Genomic DNA, 16492 nt, shown 5'->3' with positions numbered 1-16492 from the left:
TACCCCACCCTGCCCATGAGAGTTTTTAAACCATATTAACTCCATAATTTTAATTAAAATCAACCTTGGCTAGAGCTCAACATTTTGCTTGTTGAGCTTCAATATGTTAATTTTGCAGGTCTCAAACTCATTTGAGACTCCCTCGAATTCGATCGCTGAATCGACTACTCGTCACGAGGACGCGCATATTATTTTATCTTGCATTACACACGACAAAAAGAGTTTTGGGTTTAGCGACAGTTTTGTATTCCGTCACTAAATCCAGCGTCGTTGAGTTATTGAGACGGCTTTATATAACTGTCGATAAGTTAGCGACGAAATTCATGGTAGAAACCGTCGCAATTAGCGACGACATTCTGAAACAAAATGTCACCAAACCGGTTTACATTAATCTATTGTGCGATGATTTAATTAAAAATCATCGTTAATTTAGTGACGAAATTTATTAAACTATCGTTATTTTGCGACGTTTTAGTTAACATCGTTGCTAATTTGATGACGATTTTTAATTAAATCATCCCTAAATAGTGACAATTTAATAAAATGCTAAATTAATTAATTTTTTTTAAAATAAAATAGTTTAAAATAATAAATTTATAATTGAATTGAAATATTTCAAAAATACATTAATGACACCATGAAAAAATATTATGCAACATCTAGTTATATTAGTTAGATCTAACATACAACATCCCAATTAGTAGCTAATTATATGCATATAATAATTAACAGATATTATATCTAGAAACATAAAAAAAATATAATATAGCTAGCTAATTATCTATATAAATACATTTGATAATATATATGTATGTATATGTAAAATTGAACATTTGTTCAAATGTGGAGTAAAATTGAAACGACCATCAGATCTGCAAGAATAGGAAAAAACACATGTTAGAATATAATCAAAATGCATGAGATTTGAAAAGAACAAAAAGCAAAAACTCGTCTATATCTCTCAAAACTGGCAAAAACAGGTGAAAAAAAAAATGAGGGGAGAGGGTTTTATATACGAATTTCGACGATTTTTTAATAAAAATGTCGCAGATGGAAAATTGTTGCTAAATAGCGATATTTCAAGAAATCCTTCACAAAATTCTGTCTAAAAAATCAAAATTTGAATTTACCATGGAAACAAAAATTAAAGACGAAAGCCATGAAATTATACTTGAACCATCGAAAAGTCTATAATTCTATCAATCTCTTGTAATTGCGACGATTAATAAAGAACCATTGGTAAATTGTGCGACGACTCTTTCATATCATCACTACTAACGATACTTGAAGTAAAAGCGTCACTATTTTATAAAAATTGTCGCCAGTTTACCACGATTTCAGAAAATCATGGTAATTTAACGGTTTTATTCAAACCGTCGATAAATTCGAATTATCGACGGATTTAGAGATGTTTTCTCTAATTCTGTCGCAAATTGCTGCATTTTTTTTGTAGTGACATGTTATATGGGTGTTTTTATATGCCGGAAGCTCTCATTCGTAGTCCAAGATCACATTTTCCCATGCATGAAGGGCGTCCATTTTTTCCACTTTTAAGGAGCTTCTTTTTATTTAGTGCAATACAAGAGCACTCTTTTCAATGTAAAAAGAAAGAAGGATCACATATTTATCTCTCTTTTTGAAGTGGAAGATCTAAAGCAAATATCTTTAGACCATACTTTCAAATATACACTAATATGCTGTGAATTGGGCCCAATTTTTGTAGGACAAAGGCAGGGAGAAGGAATAAAGCTACCACATTTGCTTCTTCAATGCAACATGAATATTATATATTGATCATTCTTCAAAAAACAAAGTAATGATATATTAATAATTACCACCTTTCACTTTACTTACATTCCACTGTTTTTGCAGGCACATGACACCAACTCCTTCTAGCAGCGGGCATTGCAAGCTAAACCAGCAAAAGTTTCATGCTAGATTTCGCATCAGTCCAACTCCATGTTTTGATTTTGTGGTCCTGCCAGCTCACCTCCGACTCGACCCACATCTCATCTCAGGACTCAACCACGAGCGAAAAATTTTGTTCAGAAACTCGAAACTGTGGGGAAAGTGTTTGACAGTTTAATAGAAAAGGCTTACATAGAATTAAGTGTTGATGATCACATTTATCTGAATAAATCAGCAACCTCGATATGATCAGGAATTAAACATTGAGAAGTGCTTGAATATCAACTTGTAAACTAGACTAGAAATAGCTAAAGGGACAAATTTTATGCCAAAGAAGTTAATTATAAGGATTGTACACTGCTCCCAGTAGGGGCACAAAGTGCAAGCCATGCAGATTCTGCAAATATATTCGATCCAATACAGAAAACGGTCCAAAATTTCTTTTGTTTTTACTCATTAAAAATATATATAATACAACAACATGGACAACTACAATTCCAAACTGTAGAACTTCTGTTGTCATTTTCAATCTTTGGATCAATGATACTGCATGAAATACTTGGCCATATAGTGGCAAGAATTGATTAAAAATTTCCACTTCACAACTTTAATATAATTTACAATTCCATGAAAAATCAGAATCCATGGTTATCGTTAATCAGATATGTGAAAGCCAACTCACCATTCTTGATTTGCTGAAAGTGCAATTTCATCATCTGGCACTCAAAATAAAGGCCATCACTTTGAGTAAAGTAGAAGGGTGATTTGGACATTCAAATAAAGAGGGAGGGAGCAAGAAATAAAGGGTGGGGTGGTGAATCGACTTTACTTTTTTGTTTTCTCTCAATATTTTAACTTTAAATTTATGCTATCTATCAAACGTTCTTATTTGTTTCCCCCTACTTCGTCTTTCTTCTTTTGCTTAAACTAATGATAAGGTTCTTCAACAAATTTGATCTTATATTCTCATTCATCAATTCTGGTCTGAAAGAAAAAGAGAAAGCTAGAGGGAGAAAAGGGGTAACTTAGCTTCTTCCTTGAAGTTGGAGAGGCTTTTCTAAAAGATGATTGATTTTTCAAAATGCATACATGAAGTTCTTCGTATGCTCTTTATCCTCTTTTCCTTTTATAGGAAATCTATCATCTGCCCGCCTCTTATAATCCTTTGCTTATTCTTCATGCCCTTCAAAACTTGTTTCCCGTGAAATATTTCCAAGAAAATATGGTGCTTTTTATCTTCTGCACACTCACATTTTTCTCCCTCGTGGACAGTTCTGTTTCTTCATCTATTGTTTCCGATTTTCAGGCTTTAATCGCACTGAAACAAGGATTTCAGTTCTCCAATTTGGCTATAAGCACTTGGAATTCTTCTAATCCCACCTTGGTTTGTTCTTGGAGTGGAATCACATGCCTCGATGATAGAGTAATATCTCTTGATATATCGAACCTTGGTCTGTATGGCTCTGTTTCCCCTGAAATTTCAAGTCTTGACAAGCTGGTAGAGCTGTCAATTGATGGAAACAACTTCACAGGTGAAATCAAGATAGAAAAAATGAGCAGCCTTTCTTTTCTCAACATATCCAATAATCAGTTTAGTGGGTCTTTGGATTGGAATTTTTCTAGCCTTGCCAATTTACAAGTGATTGATGCATATAACAACAATTTCTCTGCTTATCTTCCAGAAGGAGTATTGAGTTTGAAGAGTCTCAAGCACTTGGAATTAGGAGGAAACTATTTCCAAGGTGAAATCCCTGTAAGTTACGGGAATTTAATTGAACTGGAGTATTTGTCATTGGCAGGAAATGATCTTCAAGGGAAAATTCCAAGGGAACTGGGAAATCTTACTAATTTGAGGGAGATCTACTTGGGATATTACAACATTTATGACGGTGGAATTCCAAAGGAATTCGGGAAGTTGGTGAATCTAGTTCACATGGATCTTTCAAGTTGTCAATTACATGGTTCAATCCCTTCAGAGGTGGGGAATTTAAAGTCGCTGGACACTATCTTTCTGCATGTAAATCTACTATCGGGGCCGATCCCAAAGCAATTAGGTAACTTGACAAGACTTGTAAATCTTGATCTTTCTGTCAACGCATTCACAGGAGAAATCCCATACGATCTTATCAACCTCAAGCAAATCAAGCTTCTCAATCTGTTCATGAATAGATTGCACGGCTCAATACCAGGATTTGTTGCTGATTATCCGGAGTTAGAAACTCTTGCGATCTGGATGAACAATTTCACAGGCGTTATCCCAACGAACCTTGGCCAAAATCAGAGGCTGCAGGACCTGGACTTGTCTTCAAACAAGATCACTGGTACAATCCCTAAAGACTTGTGTTCCTCAAAACAGCTTCGAATTCTAATACTTCAAAAAAATTACCTCTTTGGCTCAATACCAGAGGAATTGGGCATGTGCACAAGTCTGGTTAGGGTGAGGTTGGGGTATAACTACTTGAATGGAAGCATACCAAGTGGCTTTATTTACTTGCCTGAACTAAATTTTCTTGAATTGCAGAGCAATATGTTGTCTGGATTCTTGTCTGAGAGTAGTAACAGTTCGACAAACCAAACTAAATTGGGCCAGATAAACCTATCAAACAATCAGATTTCAGGAATTTTGCCATTATCCCTTTCAAAATTTCCTTCCTTACAGATACTTTTGCTAAGTGGAAACAATTTTTCTGGTCCAATCCCTCCTTCAGTTGGTGAACTCCACCAAGTAGTACGAGTTGATCTTAGTGGAAATTCACTTGCTGGCAAAATCCCACATGAAATAGGCAACTGTCTCCATCTCAATTATTTAGATTTGAGCAACAACAATTTATCTGGCGCAATCCCAGAAGAAATTTGCTATATTCGAATCTTGAATTACTTGAACCTGTCAAGAAACCACTTGAATGAAGCCGTGCCCCAATCCATTGGCTCGATGAAAAGCCTTACAACAGCGGACTTCTCATTCAACAATCTCTCTGGAAAACTACCCGAATCAGGGCAATTTTTAGTCTTCAATGCTTCGGCATTCATGGGGAACCCTGAACTGTGTGGATCCTTATTGAACAACCCCTGCAGCTTTGCAACAATAACTAGTCCACCTAGAAGATCAAGCAATTCCTTTAAACTAATCTTTGCCCTTGGCCTGTTAATGTGCTCTTTAGTCTTTGCCATAGCAGTTATCATCAAGGCCAAAACATTCAAGAGAAGTGGCTCAAATTCTTGGAAAATGACCGCCTTCCAAAAGCTTGATTTCACAGTTTCTGACATCCTGGAGTGCGTCAAAGATGGGAATGTGATAGGCAGAGGAGGAGCCGGGATCGTTTACCACGCCAAAATGCCTAATGGAGTTGAAATCGCTGTCAAGAAACTGCTAGGATTAAACAGCATTAACAGCCATGATCATGGCTTCAAAGCTGAGATTCAAACACTAGGCAACATCAGGCACAGAAACATAGTAAAACTCCTGGCATTTTGTTCCAACAAGGATACAAATCTTCTTGTGTATGAATACATGAGAAATGGCAGCCTTAGGGGAGGCATTGCACGGGAAAAAGGGTGGACTCTTGAACTGGAACTTGAGGTACAATATTGCACTGGATTCTGCCAAAGGGCTGTGCTATCTTCACCATGATTGCTCGCCTTTGATCCTGCACAGAGATGTCAAGTCAAACAACATATTATTAAATTCAAGATTTGAAGCACATGTTGCGGATTTTGGTTTGGCCAGATACTTGGTGGATGGAGGTGTCTCTCAGTGCATGTCAGCAATTGCAGGATCTTATGGTTACATTGCTCCAGGTACATTTGCTTTGTTACCTTGTTCACTTTATGCTAAAAAACGTTCGGTTCCACCACCGCAAGTTTGCTACTTGGATGAAGTGTGTTATCTGTTGGTAGCTATTTAACTCTCAAACTTAAAGTATGAGGACTCTTAACTCGTTTCATCTATATTGGTCAATGTCACTCGTAAATACATGATTTGTGTCATCACATTCTTGTAATGTTAACTCGCAACATAGAAACATTGACGAGGAAAAATCTAAAGCATAACGGTTAATATATTCTTAAGAACACAGAGAGCCAAACTTCAATTTTCGATTGAGAAACTCGGTCTCTGCTCCGCTCTTCAAGTAGTAATCTGGAAACAATGCTTTTCCTTTCGGAGAATCAAGTTTAGATCTGAGGAAAATACCTTTCCGTATCACTTGTTTGTGGATAATCTTGCAGAATACGCTTACACGTTGAGAGTTGACGAGAAGAGCGACGTCTACAGCTATGGAGTAGTCCTCCTCGAACTCGTCACCGGGCGGCGGCCGGTTGGAGAGTTCGGCGAAGGAGTGGACATTGTACAGTGGATAAAGTGTTCGACGAATTTCTGCAGAGAAGAAGTCACTCGAATCATCGACCCTCGGCTGACCGTCGTCCCCAAGGATGAAGCCATGCACTTGTTCTTCGTCGCAATGCTATGTACCCAAGAAAACAGCGTCGAGCGGCCCACCATGAGGGAGGTAGTGCAGATGCTGTCTGAATTCCCCCGCCGATTCGCCTGACCTTCAATCTTCTGCATCGGGAAGTGGGTATCAGTTACAGCAGAAGAAGAATCCTGATGAGAAAATTCCACATGATCTTCTTGTGTAAAGTTCTTGGAACTAAGCCTTTTTTTTAGAGGATATATACTTGTGTGGATGATTTTTATTTTGTTTTGCTTTTTATTTGATCAAATATGAATATACAATTAAATAGTAGAATATAAAATGCGAGATTATTTTATTTTAGTAAAAAATTACTATAGATATAAATTTTATTGATAATAATAATAATATATAATGGATATGTCTTTTTGGATTCTTATCTATACTCTATACATATATATATATATATATATTAATATATATATATTATATTATATTATTATTATTATTATAAAAGTGTGAACCAGGGTCAAAGTTTTTCATTGTGTATTGTCAACTTTGTCCTTGTTTTGTACACAATTGATAATTTAGTATGGATGTTTTAGTAAAATCAATTATTATGATAATATATTATTATTATATTATAAAAGTGTGAACCAGGGTCAAAGTTTTTCATTGTGTATTGTCAATTTTGTCCTTGTTTTGTACACAATTGATAATTTAGTAAGGATGTTTTAGTAAAATCAATTATTATGATAAGGTCAAAATTGACAAACAAAAATCAATTATTATTATAAGTTCAAAATTGACAAACTACATGTTTGTTGGATAAAGGTCAGGTTTGAGAACATATTTTTTTCTATGAATACTTTCATTTTTATTATTATATATATTTTTCTTTAGTTATAGATAAAGTGAACATATTTTTTTCGACGGCAATTCACATGTTTGTTGAAAATAAAAATCGATCAACTTTGATTGAAATATCAAAATATTTTGATTTTTATTATTATACTTGAAGTTAACATATTTTTACTTAAAAAATGTCAAAATATTTTGATTATTATTATTATATTTTTTTATTTGGTTATAGATAAAATGAAAAATATTTTTTTCTACAAAAATCTACATATTTGTTGAAAATTGTTTTTTTTTATTGAAATAAAGAATTTTTGTAATTTTGAAAAAACATTTCTCTCTCTTAGTTATTATCTTCAATCTCTCTCAATAAAAGTTTCCTCCCCGGTTGAAATTTCCTCTCACACAGATTCTAAATCCTTTGCCGCTTTCCACCAGTTCTCGCGCTGTAAGTCGTCAAAATTTAGAAAAAATACATATTCGAAAATATCTCGTCATAATCTTTCTATCGATACCGATATTGAGGGGTATTTCGCAACGTAGTCGACGATCTTTTTCCTTCCGATCGTTCTTCCGCCGTCATCCACCGCACCGGGCCTCCGCCGTTGCTCGGACTTAAATTTTCAAGGCATTTGGAGTTCGAAATCTTGTCCTAGCTCGAGTTTCATAGGCTGCCGGTGAGTGATTTTTTAACTATCAATAATTTAGTTCGACTTGTGGTACCAATTGTTAGAGGGGGTTATTTCAATTTTCTTGCTGTTAGTCCCCCTGTTTCTGTGCAAAAATTCATCGAAAGACCGATTGTTGAATTTGTCTCTCTCTGTTTTTCTGTGGAGGAGGAAAAAAATCATACAATTTGGGGTTAGGAATGTTGTGCAGTATTTTGTTTCAAAACTTTGTGAAGTTAACCACAATGGAGCACGTATGAGTTTCTTGTGCTTTTCAGTGGTATGGCTTTGCTCCCTTAACATGTTACTTCCTTTCTCCGATCCGGTGATTCTTGTTTTCTTGCTTAGTAATGTTAGTTTGGGCCGTACGATTATATGTAATGATAATGATTTGCTCTATTTGTCATAGAATTCTATTTTTATGTCCTTGTAAACAATAAACCTTCTAAAATTTCTCCACAAATAGAAGCGGTGGAGGATGTAAAATTTTAAAGGTGATTTCATTTGGGTGAAGAAGTAACTTGTGAGCAGCACCTAAAGATTTAGTACCGAAAATGGTTGGTGTTAAGGAATAATAGTTTATCAGGAATCATCCCAAAAGCTTTGAGTAATTGCACAAGCTTGCAGATTATAGATCTCGGGCAAAATAGGCTAACAGGCAATATTCCAACTTGGGTAGGATGTAGCTTTAGAATGATTACTGTTCTAAGCCCACGCTCCAATGAGTTCACTGGCAGCATACCTTTAAGCTTATGTGGCTTAACTGAACTTCAAATCTTAGACCTCTCATCAAACAAGGTTTCCGGAGCTATACCAAAATGCATATGGAATCTCAGCGCGATGAAAATCGAAGATCACAGATTTGATCTATTTTCGAGTCAAGTTTTGGAATTTCTGGCTCTTTCAGTGATGGGGGACGACTACAGTAACTTTGCATCTATGTTAACATACTTAAAATAGTGTGCATTTTAGGTGGAAAGGAAATGAGGTCAAGTACAGTAACTCTTACGGCCTGTTAGTCAACCTCATCGATCTTTCGGTGAATTACTCTCCATATGCCATAAAAGATAGGAGTTTCGATCGGAGATGTATATGTATCGAGAAAATAAAATTGTATCAACCCGATCTCACAAAGATGAATTCATGATTTGAAGTTGAGATGAGCTTAAAATTAATGTATAAATTATATTATTATCAAAATATGTATATATAGATAATTAAAAAAATCATTACATTGTATTGTTCAATGAAGTTGTACCATAAAATTAAGAAGATGAGCTGAGTTTTGAGGGTGAAAATGGTGGCCTTTAGTGATTTAATTTACGAAAGATAATAAATAATTGTCTTATTTATATTAGAGTTGATTATTTATTAATATTGAAAATTATTGTTAACTAAACGTATATTTTAAAAAAATTAATTAATTATGTAAACAAATTAAATTGTCTTGAATAATTAAATTTTAATTATAATAAATTTAGTATTATTGTCGTCTTACGTCGTCAAAACTTAGAAATAAATACATATTCGGAAAAATCTCGTCATAATCTTTCTATGATATCTATTGATTTTGGTACTAATAATTGATATTTGTTATATCTTTGGATGTAGGTACAATCGTTGCGTCGATTCGAGGTATCAACAGAAATTTTAGCCCCTGTTTGTAGAATTTACAAAATTTCTATTTATTATGGGCAGAAAAGCTTCTTCCTCATATTCGAAGAGGTATTGATAAAAAGCTATATTTATTTAATGTCATTTGCATCTTTGATAATATATTGAACTAAAAAGTTGTAACTAATTGTGTTGCTAAACAGTAAGTTCTTTGAAGCAACCAATCCATCAGTTGAAAATCATACTAACCAAGGTACATCAAATGAAATTTTCAAATTTGTAGTATTTAATTTAAATAATATATATCCGAATTTGATTCCTAACAATTTGTTTGATTTTTTTTTAAATTGCAGATTTATTGACATTTAATAGGTGTTGCACTTTCGAAAACAAATATTCAAATTTGTCAATAGATAAAAAAACGTCATTACATTAATAATGTTGTTAATTCTAGAAGGAAAAAAAAGATTAAACGAATGTGAATCCAGCACATCTACAAAATTAAATAAGGAAAATACAATTTTGTTACTGAAAGCTTTGATTTATGAAGGTAAAATCAAGTTTAATTCCATACACTTTTATATAGTATCGGGAAACTGCATATTTGTTTTATATTTATCATATTTTTATATTTTTTTAGGTCAATCACTTGTTGATCTGCACGAATTGAAACCTATGAATATATGTCGCTACTGTGAAGCGAGAAAGTTTGAATTTGAATCTCCAACATTTTGTTGTGACAATGGTAAAATTAAGTTGGCAAACACTGTGATGCCGTCTGAATTGATAGATCTGTTCACTGGAAATCAATCTCACAAAGCTGTTGATTTTCGGAAAAAAATTAGAGTTTATAATAGTCTCTTCTCTTTTACTTCTTTTGGAGTTAAAATTGACAAAGAACTTGCTTCTTTAAATCATGGAATTTACACGTTTCGAGCATTAGGCCAAATATTCCACTCTTCCACCTATGTCGCCCGGTGAGGCTGGTCCATCTCATTTTCAATTGTATTTTTGGGATACAAGTAATGAGTTAAATAATAGAATGAATGTGATGGGCAATGCTAATATCGATGAAGAGACAATGAGACTATTAATGGAGGTTCTCAAGAGAAAACCTTACGCTCAATTATTACGCAGAATAAATGATTGGTCGTCTCTTGAGGAAATTAGGCTACATATTTGTAAAAATGCTGTTGTGGATCAACGATGTTACAATACACCTACAGCTGATCAAGTTGCTGCCATTTGGATAGAAGGCAATAATGCTAATATACCATATGATAGAGACATCGTAATTCATGGATGCAATGGTCAGAGTCATAGAATTAAATATTATTTTGGTTGTTATGATCCTTTACAATATCCGCTTCTTTTTCCGAATGGAGAGAATGATTGGCATCAAAATATTCCCAAATACAAGTCCATGGAAGCTAATAATCAAATTCAAGATAATATTTCCGTCCAATCTAACTTTTCTTCTATCGAAAATATCCTTCAAGATGAACAACATGGTACGTGTTTCTGTCTTTTTTCTTTTCAATCTATATATATTTAAAGTATTAGATTTCATCACTTTTACAAATATTTAACTTCCATGATAGATGAAATAATTGAATCCACATGTCAAGACTTTGAATTTTTCAAAAGATTTCACTACCACTTATTTAATATGCATCTTATGTATTTTAGTTGCAACCACATTAAGATTATACATGTATCAATGATGTTTTGGTGTTTTTATGCTTTTTGTATTTATCTAATTTGTTTTATTTAATTTAATACATTGTTAGAACTTTTACCAATTCACTATATAATATTTCTCTAATTTTTGTAATATAATGCATGGTTTTATTTGTATTATATATAATATTTATTTGTAAATTGTGAAAAATATCATATTCTGAATGTGTACTTTTTCACTTTTTAATATATTATCATAGTAATCAACAAAGACAAGCAAAAGATGGTTTCTTGCCGAGAGTACTATTGTTACAAATTCCAAATAAGAGATAACATGCCATCGATGCTTTTATATGCTGGAAGATTGTTGCAACAATATGCAGTTGATATGTATATTAAGCTTGAAACAACTAGATTGGATTACTTTAGAAGGAACCAAGCGGAAATGAGGTCAGAACTTTATCAAGGTATCGTTGACAGCATTATAAATGGAGAAACAAAAGGAAATGAATTGGAAGAAGAATAGTTCTTCCAGCATCGTTTATCGGAGGACCAAGGGATATGCGTCGTAGATATCTTGATGCAATGGCATTAGTAAGAAAGTTTGGAAAACCTGATCTTTTCATTACAATGACTTGTAATCCAGAATGGAAAGAGATAACAGATAATTTGAAAGAAGGTCAACAACCTCAGGATCGACCTGATTTAACTACCAGGGTATTTCGAGCTAAGTTACAAGATTTAAAAAATCAAATAATTACCAAGTCAATATTCGGAGTGGTTGCTGCTTTTGTTTATGTGGTGGAATTTCAGAAGAGGGGGTTCCCTCATATGCATATGTTGATTATTTTGAGGCAAGATTCTAAAATCAATGGTCCTGAAAATTTTGATTACTATGTATCAGCAGAATTACCAAACAAAGACAAAAATCCCAACCTTCATAATTTTGTTGTGAAGCATATGATGCATGGTTCTTGTGGGGATTTAAATAAAAAGAATACTTGTATGATTGCTGGGCGTTGTAAAAGCAACTATCCACGCCAGTTTTGTCAAAGTACAAGACAAGGAAAAGATGGTTATCCAATTTATAGAAGAAGAAATGATGGGCAAATAGTTGATATACGAAAGGCAAAGCTAAACAATCAATGGGTTGTTCCTCACAATTCTTACCTTCTGTTAAGGTATGATTGTCATGTTAATGTCGAAGTATGCTCTGGATTGACGGTTGTCAAATATCTTTACAAATATATATATAAAGGACATGATAAAGTTGTTGTGCATATTGCCTCCAGCAATAGTGATACTGTTGTGGATGAGATTAAGAACTTTCAAGATGCAAGGTGGGTCTCAGCACAAGAAGCACTGTGGAGAATATTTGAATTTGATTTAAACGAGATATCCCCGGCTGTAATAAGTTTGGCATTACACTTGCCTAACAAACAATGCATCACATTTTGGAGGAATCAAAATTTGGAAAATGTCATTCAACACGAATTGACCTCAAAGACGATGCTAACTGAATTTTTTCATATGTGCTCAATAAATTCTAAAGCAAGATCTTATTTGTATGCCGAATTCCCAGAACATTATGTATGGGACAAAAGAAACAAGTGTTGGTATGAAAGAAAAAAAGTAAAGGTTATTGGACGTATAAATGGTGCAAATCCTACAGAAGGAGAAAGGTATTATTTAAGATTATTGCTCAATCATGTAAGAGGACCTACTTCTTTTAACTATTTGTTAACGGTTAATGGAAAGATTTGTTTCACATTCAAAGAAGCAGCACAGAGAAAGGGGTTGCTTGAATCAGATCAGAGCAACTTTGAGTGTTTGAATGAGGCTATGAGCTTCCAAATGCCATATGCTTTGAGAAGACTTTTTGCAACAATATTAGTATATTGTGAGCCATCCGATGTCAGAAAATTATGGGACACTTACTTTGACGCGATGTCCGAAGATTTTAGGAAAGAAAATGATGGCAACGAGGAATTTTTGGTATCAAAGACATCGCAAAACTTGAATTTTATTTTGGAAAGTATGGGAAAAAGTATTCATGTTTTTGATTTGCCAAGAATAACTATTGAAATAGATGAGTACAATGATAATGTTTGTACAGAAGCTCGTGAGGAAATGTCTATCGAAATATCACCTGACGATTTGTTAGCTCAATCCAAATTAAATGCAGGGCAACGAAAAGCATTCTCAACAATTCTTGAGTGCTTAGATTCCATTGGAAGTGGCCTTTTTTTGTCAATGGACCTAGTGGAACTGGGAAAACATATTTATATCGTGCTTTGCTAGCAAATGTTAGGCAAAGAAATATGATTGCCCTTGCTACAGCAACTTCGGGAGTTGCAGCTTCGATATTACCTGGTGGTCGAATAGCTCATTCCCGATTTAAAATCCCAATTGATTTGCATGAAGAAAGCTATTGTACAATATCAAAACAAAGTGGACTTGCAGAACTGTTACGTGTAACACGATTAATTATATGGGATGAAGCACCAATGGCAAAGCGGATAGCAATTGAAACTGTTGCTAGAAGTTTACAAGATATAACGGGAATCCAAAAACCATTTGGTGGAAAGGTGGTTGTTCTTGGAGGAGATTTCATGCAAGTTTTGCCGGTAGTTCCAAAAGCCACAATTCAAGAAACAATTAATGCAAGTTTAGTAAAATCTTATTTGTATAAACAAATGCAACATATGACTCTAACAGAAAATATGAGATCAAAATCTGACCCTGTTTTTAGCGATTTTTTGCTACAAGTAGGCAGTGGGATTGAACCTACCGATAGTGAAGGCAATATCAAAATTCCCGATGAAATGATTATCAAGTATAGCAAAAATGATGAGGAGTCTTCTGAAGAAATGCTAATAAATCACATATTCCCAAATCTAAAAGAAAATGCTGAATCAACAGCATATATGACAAGTCGAGCAATACTTACTTCGAAAAATGAATATGTTGACAAGTTGAATGAGAAAATTATTCAATTTTTCCCAGGTGAAGGTAAAACGTATGCAAGCTTTGATGAAGCTGTTGACGATACTCATAATTTTTATCCCCAAGAATTTTTAAATACCTTGACTCCAAATGGAATGCCTCCTCATCGTTTGGTTTTGAAAAAAAAACTGTAAAGTTATGCTATTGAGAAATTTAGATCCATCTGAAGGCCTGTGTAATGGAACCCGAATGGTTTGTAAGGAATTTGAAGACAATGTCATCCATGCAGAAATAACTGTTGGACATCATGCTGGAAAACATGTTTTTATTCCAAGAATACCTCTGTCTCCTGCTGAGAATGAGGGATATCCTTTCCAATTAAGAAGAAAACAGTTTCCGATTCGTTTGTGCTTTGCAATGACAATTAATAAGGCACAAGGTCAAACTATACTAATTGTTGGTATATACCTACCACAACCTGTGTTTTCACATGGCCAATTATACGTTGCATTATCTAGAGACACTTCAATGTCCGCTACAAAAGTCTTGATAAAGCCAAATTCAATTACAAATATTGATGATGCAAGAACAAAAAATGTTGTATACAAAGAAGTTCTTCGTCAAGGTTCATAATTTCATTAACTTATTTGTCAGAATAATTTTGATATTGCATGTATGAAATTGATATATTTACTAAAAAATCTGAATTTGCAGACCAGGAGACGGCCACAGTCAAGGGGAAAGAGTGGAAGTAAAAGAGACTGCATTGCAACAAATTTGGGTGAAAGGACAAAGCTTAAGTACGTCGAACTTGAAGATTTTATCTTTCGTTCTGTTTTTCACAATTTTTCAAAACAATTTCCAGTTGGCGTCGAAGAGAATCAAAATTCATTTTCGAACAAAAAATTGAGCAAATAAAATAAAGCTCACTATTTGAATTGTCCTACATCCTTGGAATAGCTTCCTACATAAATGATGTTATTTGTTTCTCACGTATTTGTGTATGTTTTTTAAGTTTCAATGTGGGATTCGATTACTTTAGTCTTTGGAATAACATATATACATGTTGCGAATTAATCGGATGACGTATAACAATAAGGCTATCCTGATATAGAAAAATTATGCCATATAAAAATTTCTGCTAAATTATTCTTTCTTAAGTATGCCGGTCATATTGGACTCTGGTTATTGCTGAAGTGAACTAAGCTTTGTTGAGCCACACTATATTACTAATATTGACAAATGGGAGTTAAAAGAATTTACCTTTACACTCATTGATTTCTTCCGTGTTATTTACTTTTTGAAACTTTATTGTTTTCTTTTCTGTTTATTTTTCAGAATGTCTAAATTGAATATTCTATTTTATGTAGGACACGTCATGATTATGGTGTTTAAACATGTTTTATTTCTATATATTACTTCATATTGACATAGCCATGGAAGCATGCAAGAGCTTTTTCCCAGCAATGCCCAGCCTAAAAAGGGTTGAAGCAGATAAAATGAGGTCCTCTCTGTTTTCCTGGTTCTATACTATCTTGTAAGCATTTTTTCGGGACACAATTCTTTACTGCTGGCATCAAAATATTATTTGATGGTGATGATCCAGAGATGGCAATCGAGATGTGGAAGTATATGGTTAAGAATAACATTTACCACGTGATGATAGTGCCAACATAGTGCTTCTTGGTTTATGTAATATGGGAAGGCTTGCAGATTTAAGGAGGTTCGCAGAGAAGATGATTGATGAAAGAATCATAATATACGAATCAACAATGACAAAAGCAAAGAACGCTTTTTATAAGGAGGGAAGAAGTGCTCGTGAATTGTATGACCACATTTTGAAGAAGTGACAATCTTCCTATACCTAAGCTTTGGACTGTAGGCAATTTTCTATGCATTTCATATTCCTTGATGTGGCTGATCAAAGAGAAACCTCTACGCTTACGCGGTTTTTGATATTTGATGGATTCTTTTGCCCTTTTCGTGTTTTTTTACGGCCTTTTTTGTTTCTGATTGCCTTCGACGACTGGTTCTCTGGTATTGTTTCTTGTTGTGTCCTGCATCATTCAGTTCAATTTTCTACAGTTTTATTGTGTTATTTTTACACCACCACAATTTTGGTTTTCAAAGGTGGTCCCACTTGTATTATTATGTTCCGAATTTTATGATACTCGTATACCCAATTGCTATATTATTTGCAAAGCTCTTAAAATTACCAGTCTCATGTGTTGTAAAGGGTTGTCAATAATAACTCCTTCAAGAATCAATTGTTTAGGAACTGTGAATTTGTCAAATCCATTACAATTCTTCCGCTCTCCAGTATGTTATGTTTAATTTTTGCATCTGTAAAGAGTGATGCTTGTTTGTTAAATAATTTACAAAGTTACGTTAACTCACTGATTTAAT

General features: G+C 33.9%; 2 protein-coding genes and 1 long non-coding RNA gene across 14 annotated transcripts; 2 read left to right on the top strand and 1 right to left on the bottom strand.

The window, feature by feature from the left end:
• Positions 1 to 646: 646 nt before the first annotated feature.
• LOC142527983 (uncharacterized) lies at positions 647 to 1981 on the bottom strand. The gene is made up of 2 exons (XR_012815577.1): positions 1855 to 1981; positions 647 to 872 (listed from the first exon to the last, which is right to left on the bottom strand). It is a non-coding gene; the product is annotated as an uncharacterized LOC142527983 (long non-coding RNA).
• Positions 1982 to 2794: 813 nt separating this feature from the next.
• Positions 2795 to 6663, top strand: LOC142527980 (uncharacterized). The gene is given in 4 exon segments (XM_075632999.1): positions 2795 to 5434; positions 5436 to 5706; positions 6136 to 6446; positions 6448 to 6663. Coding segments are annotated over 4 exon segments (2985 nt in total). The 5' UTR covers positions 2795 to 3130; the 3' UTR covers positions 6547 to 6663.
• Positions 6664 to 7547: 884 nt separating this feature from the next.
• Positions 7548 to 16304, top strand: LOC142527981 (uncharacterized). 12 transcript variants are annotated; one of them, XR_012815574.1, is made up of 5 exons: positions 7552 to 7855; positions 9458 to 9571; positions 9664 to 9713; positions 14801 to 14886; positions 15521 to 16304. XR_012815574.1 is itself a non-coding variant. In XM_075633007.1 (5 exons), the coding sequence occupies exons 2-5, from the start codon at positions 9537 to 9539 to the stop codon at positions 15724 to 15726; spliced, it is 225 nt and encodes a 74-aa protein (XP_075489122.1). In that variant the 5' UTR covers positions 7552 to 7855; positions 9458 to 9536; the 3' UTR covers positions 15727 to 16304. The 12 variants fall into 12 exon arrangements, 7 of the variants coding, with proteins under 7 accessions (XP_075489117.1, XP_075489122.1, XP_075489116.1 ...); XR_012815573.1 differs by having other exon boundaries at positions 15457 to 16304; XM_075633007.1 differs by lacking the exon at positions 9664 to 9713 and having other exon boundaries at positions 15521 to 15590; positions 15693 to 16304.
• Positions 16305 to 16492: the final 188 nt, after the last annotated feature.

The sequence above is a fragment of the Primulina tabacum genome, chromosome 15 (genome assembly GCF_025594145.1).
Source record: "Primulina tabacum isolate GXHZ01 chromosome 15, ASM2559414v2, whole genome shotgun sequence".
Lineage (NCBI taxonomy): Eukaryota > Viridiplantae > Streptophyta > Magnoliopsida > Lamiales > Gesneriaceae > Primulina > Primulina tabacum.
The sequence above is the reverse complement of the archived record's forward strand: the minus strand, read 5'-3'. Positions and strand labels throughout refer to the sequence as shown.

Coding starts and splice junctions, on each gene's coding strand:
- LOC142527981 (XM_075633002.1), top strand. CDS start 11,702: ATGCGTCGTAGATATCTTGATGCAATGGCATTAGTAAGAAAGTTTGGA.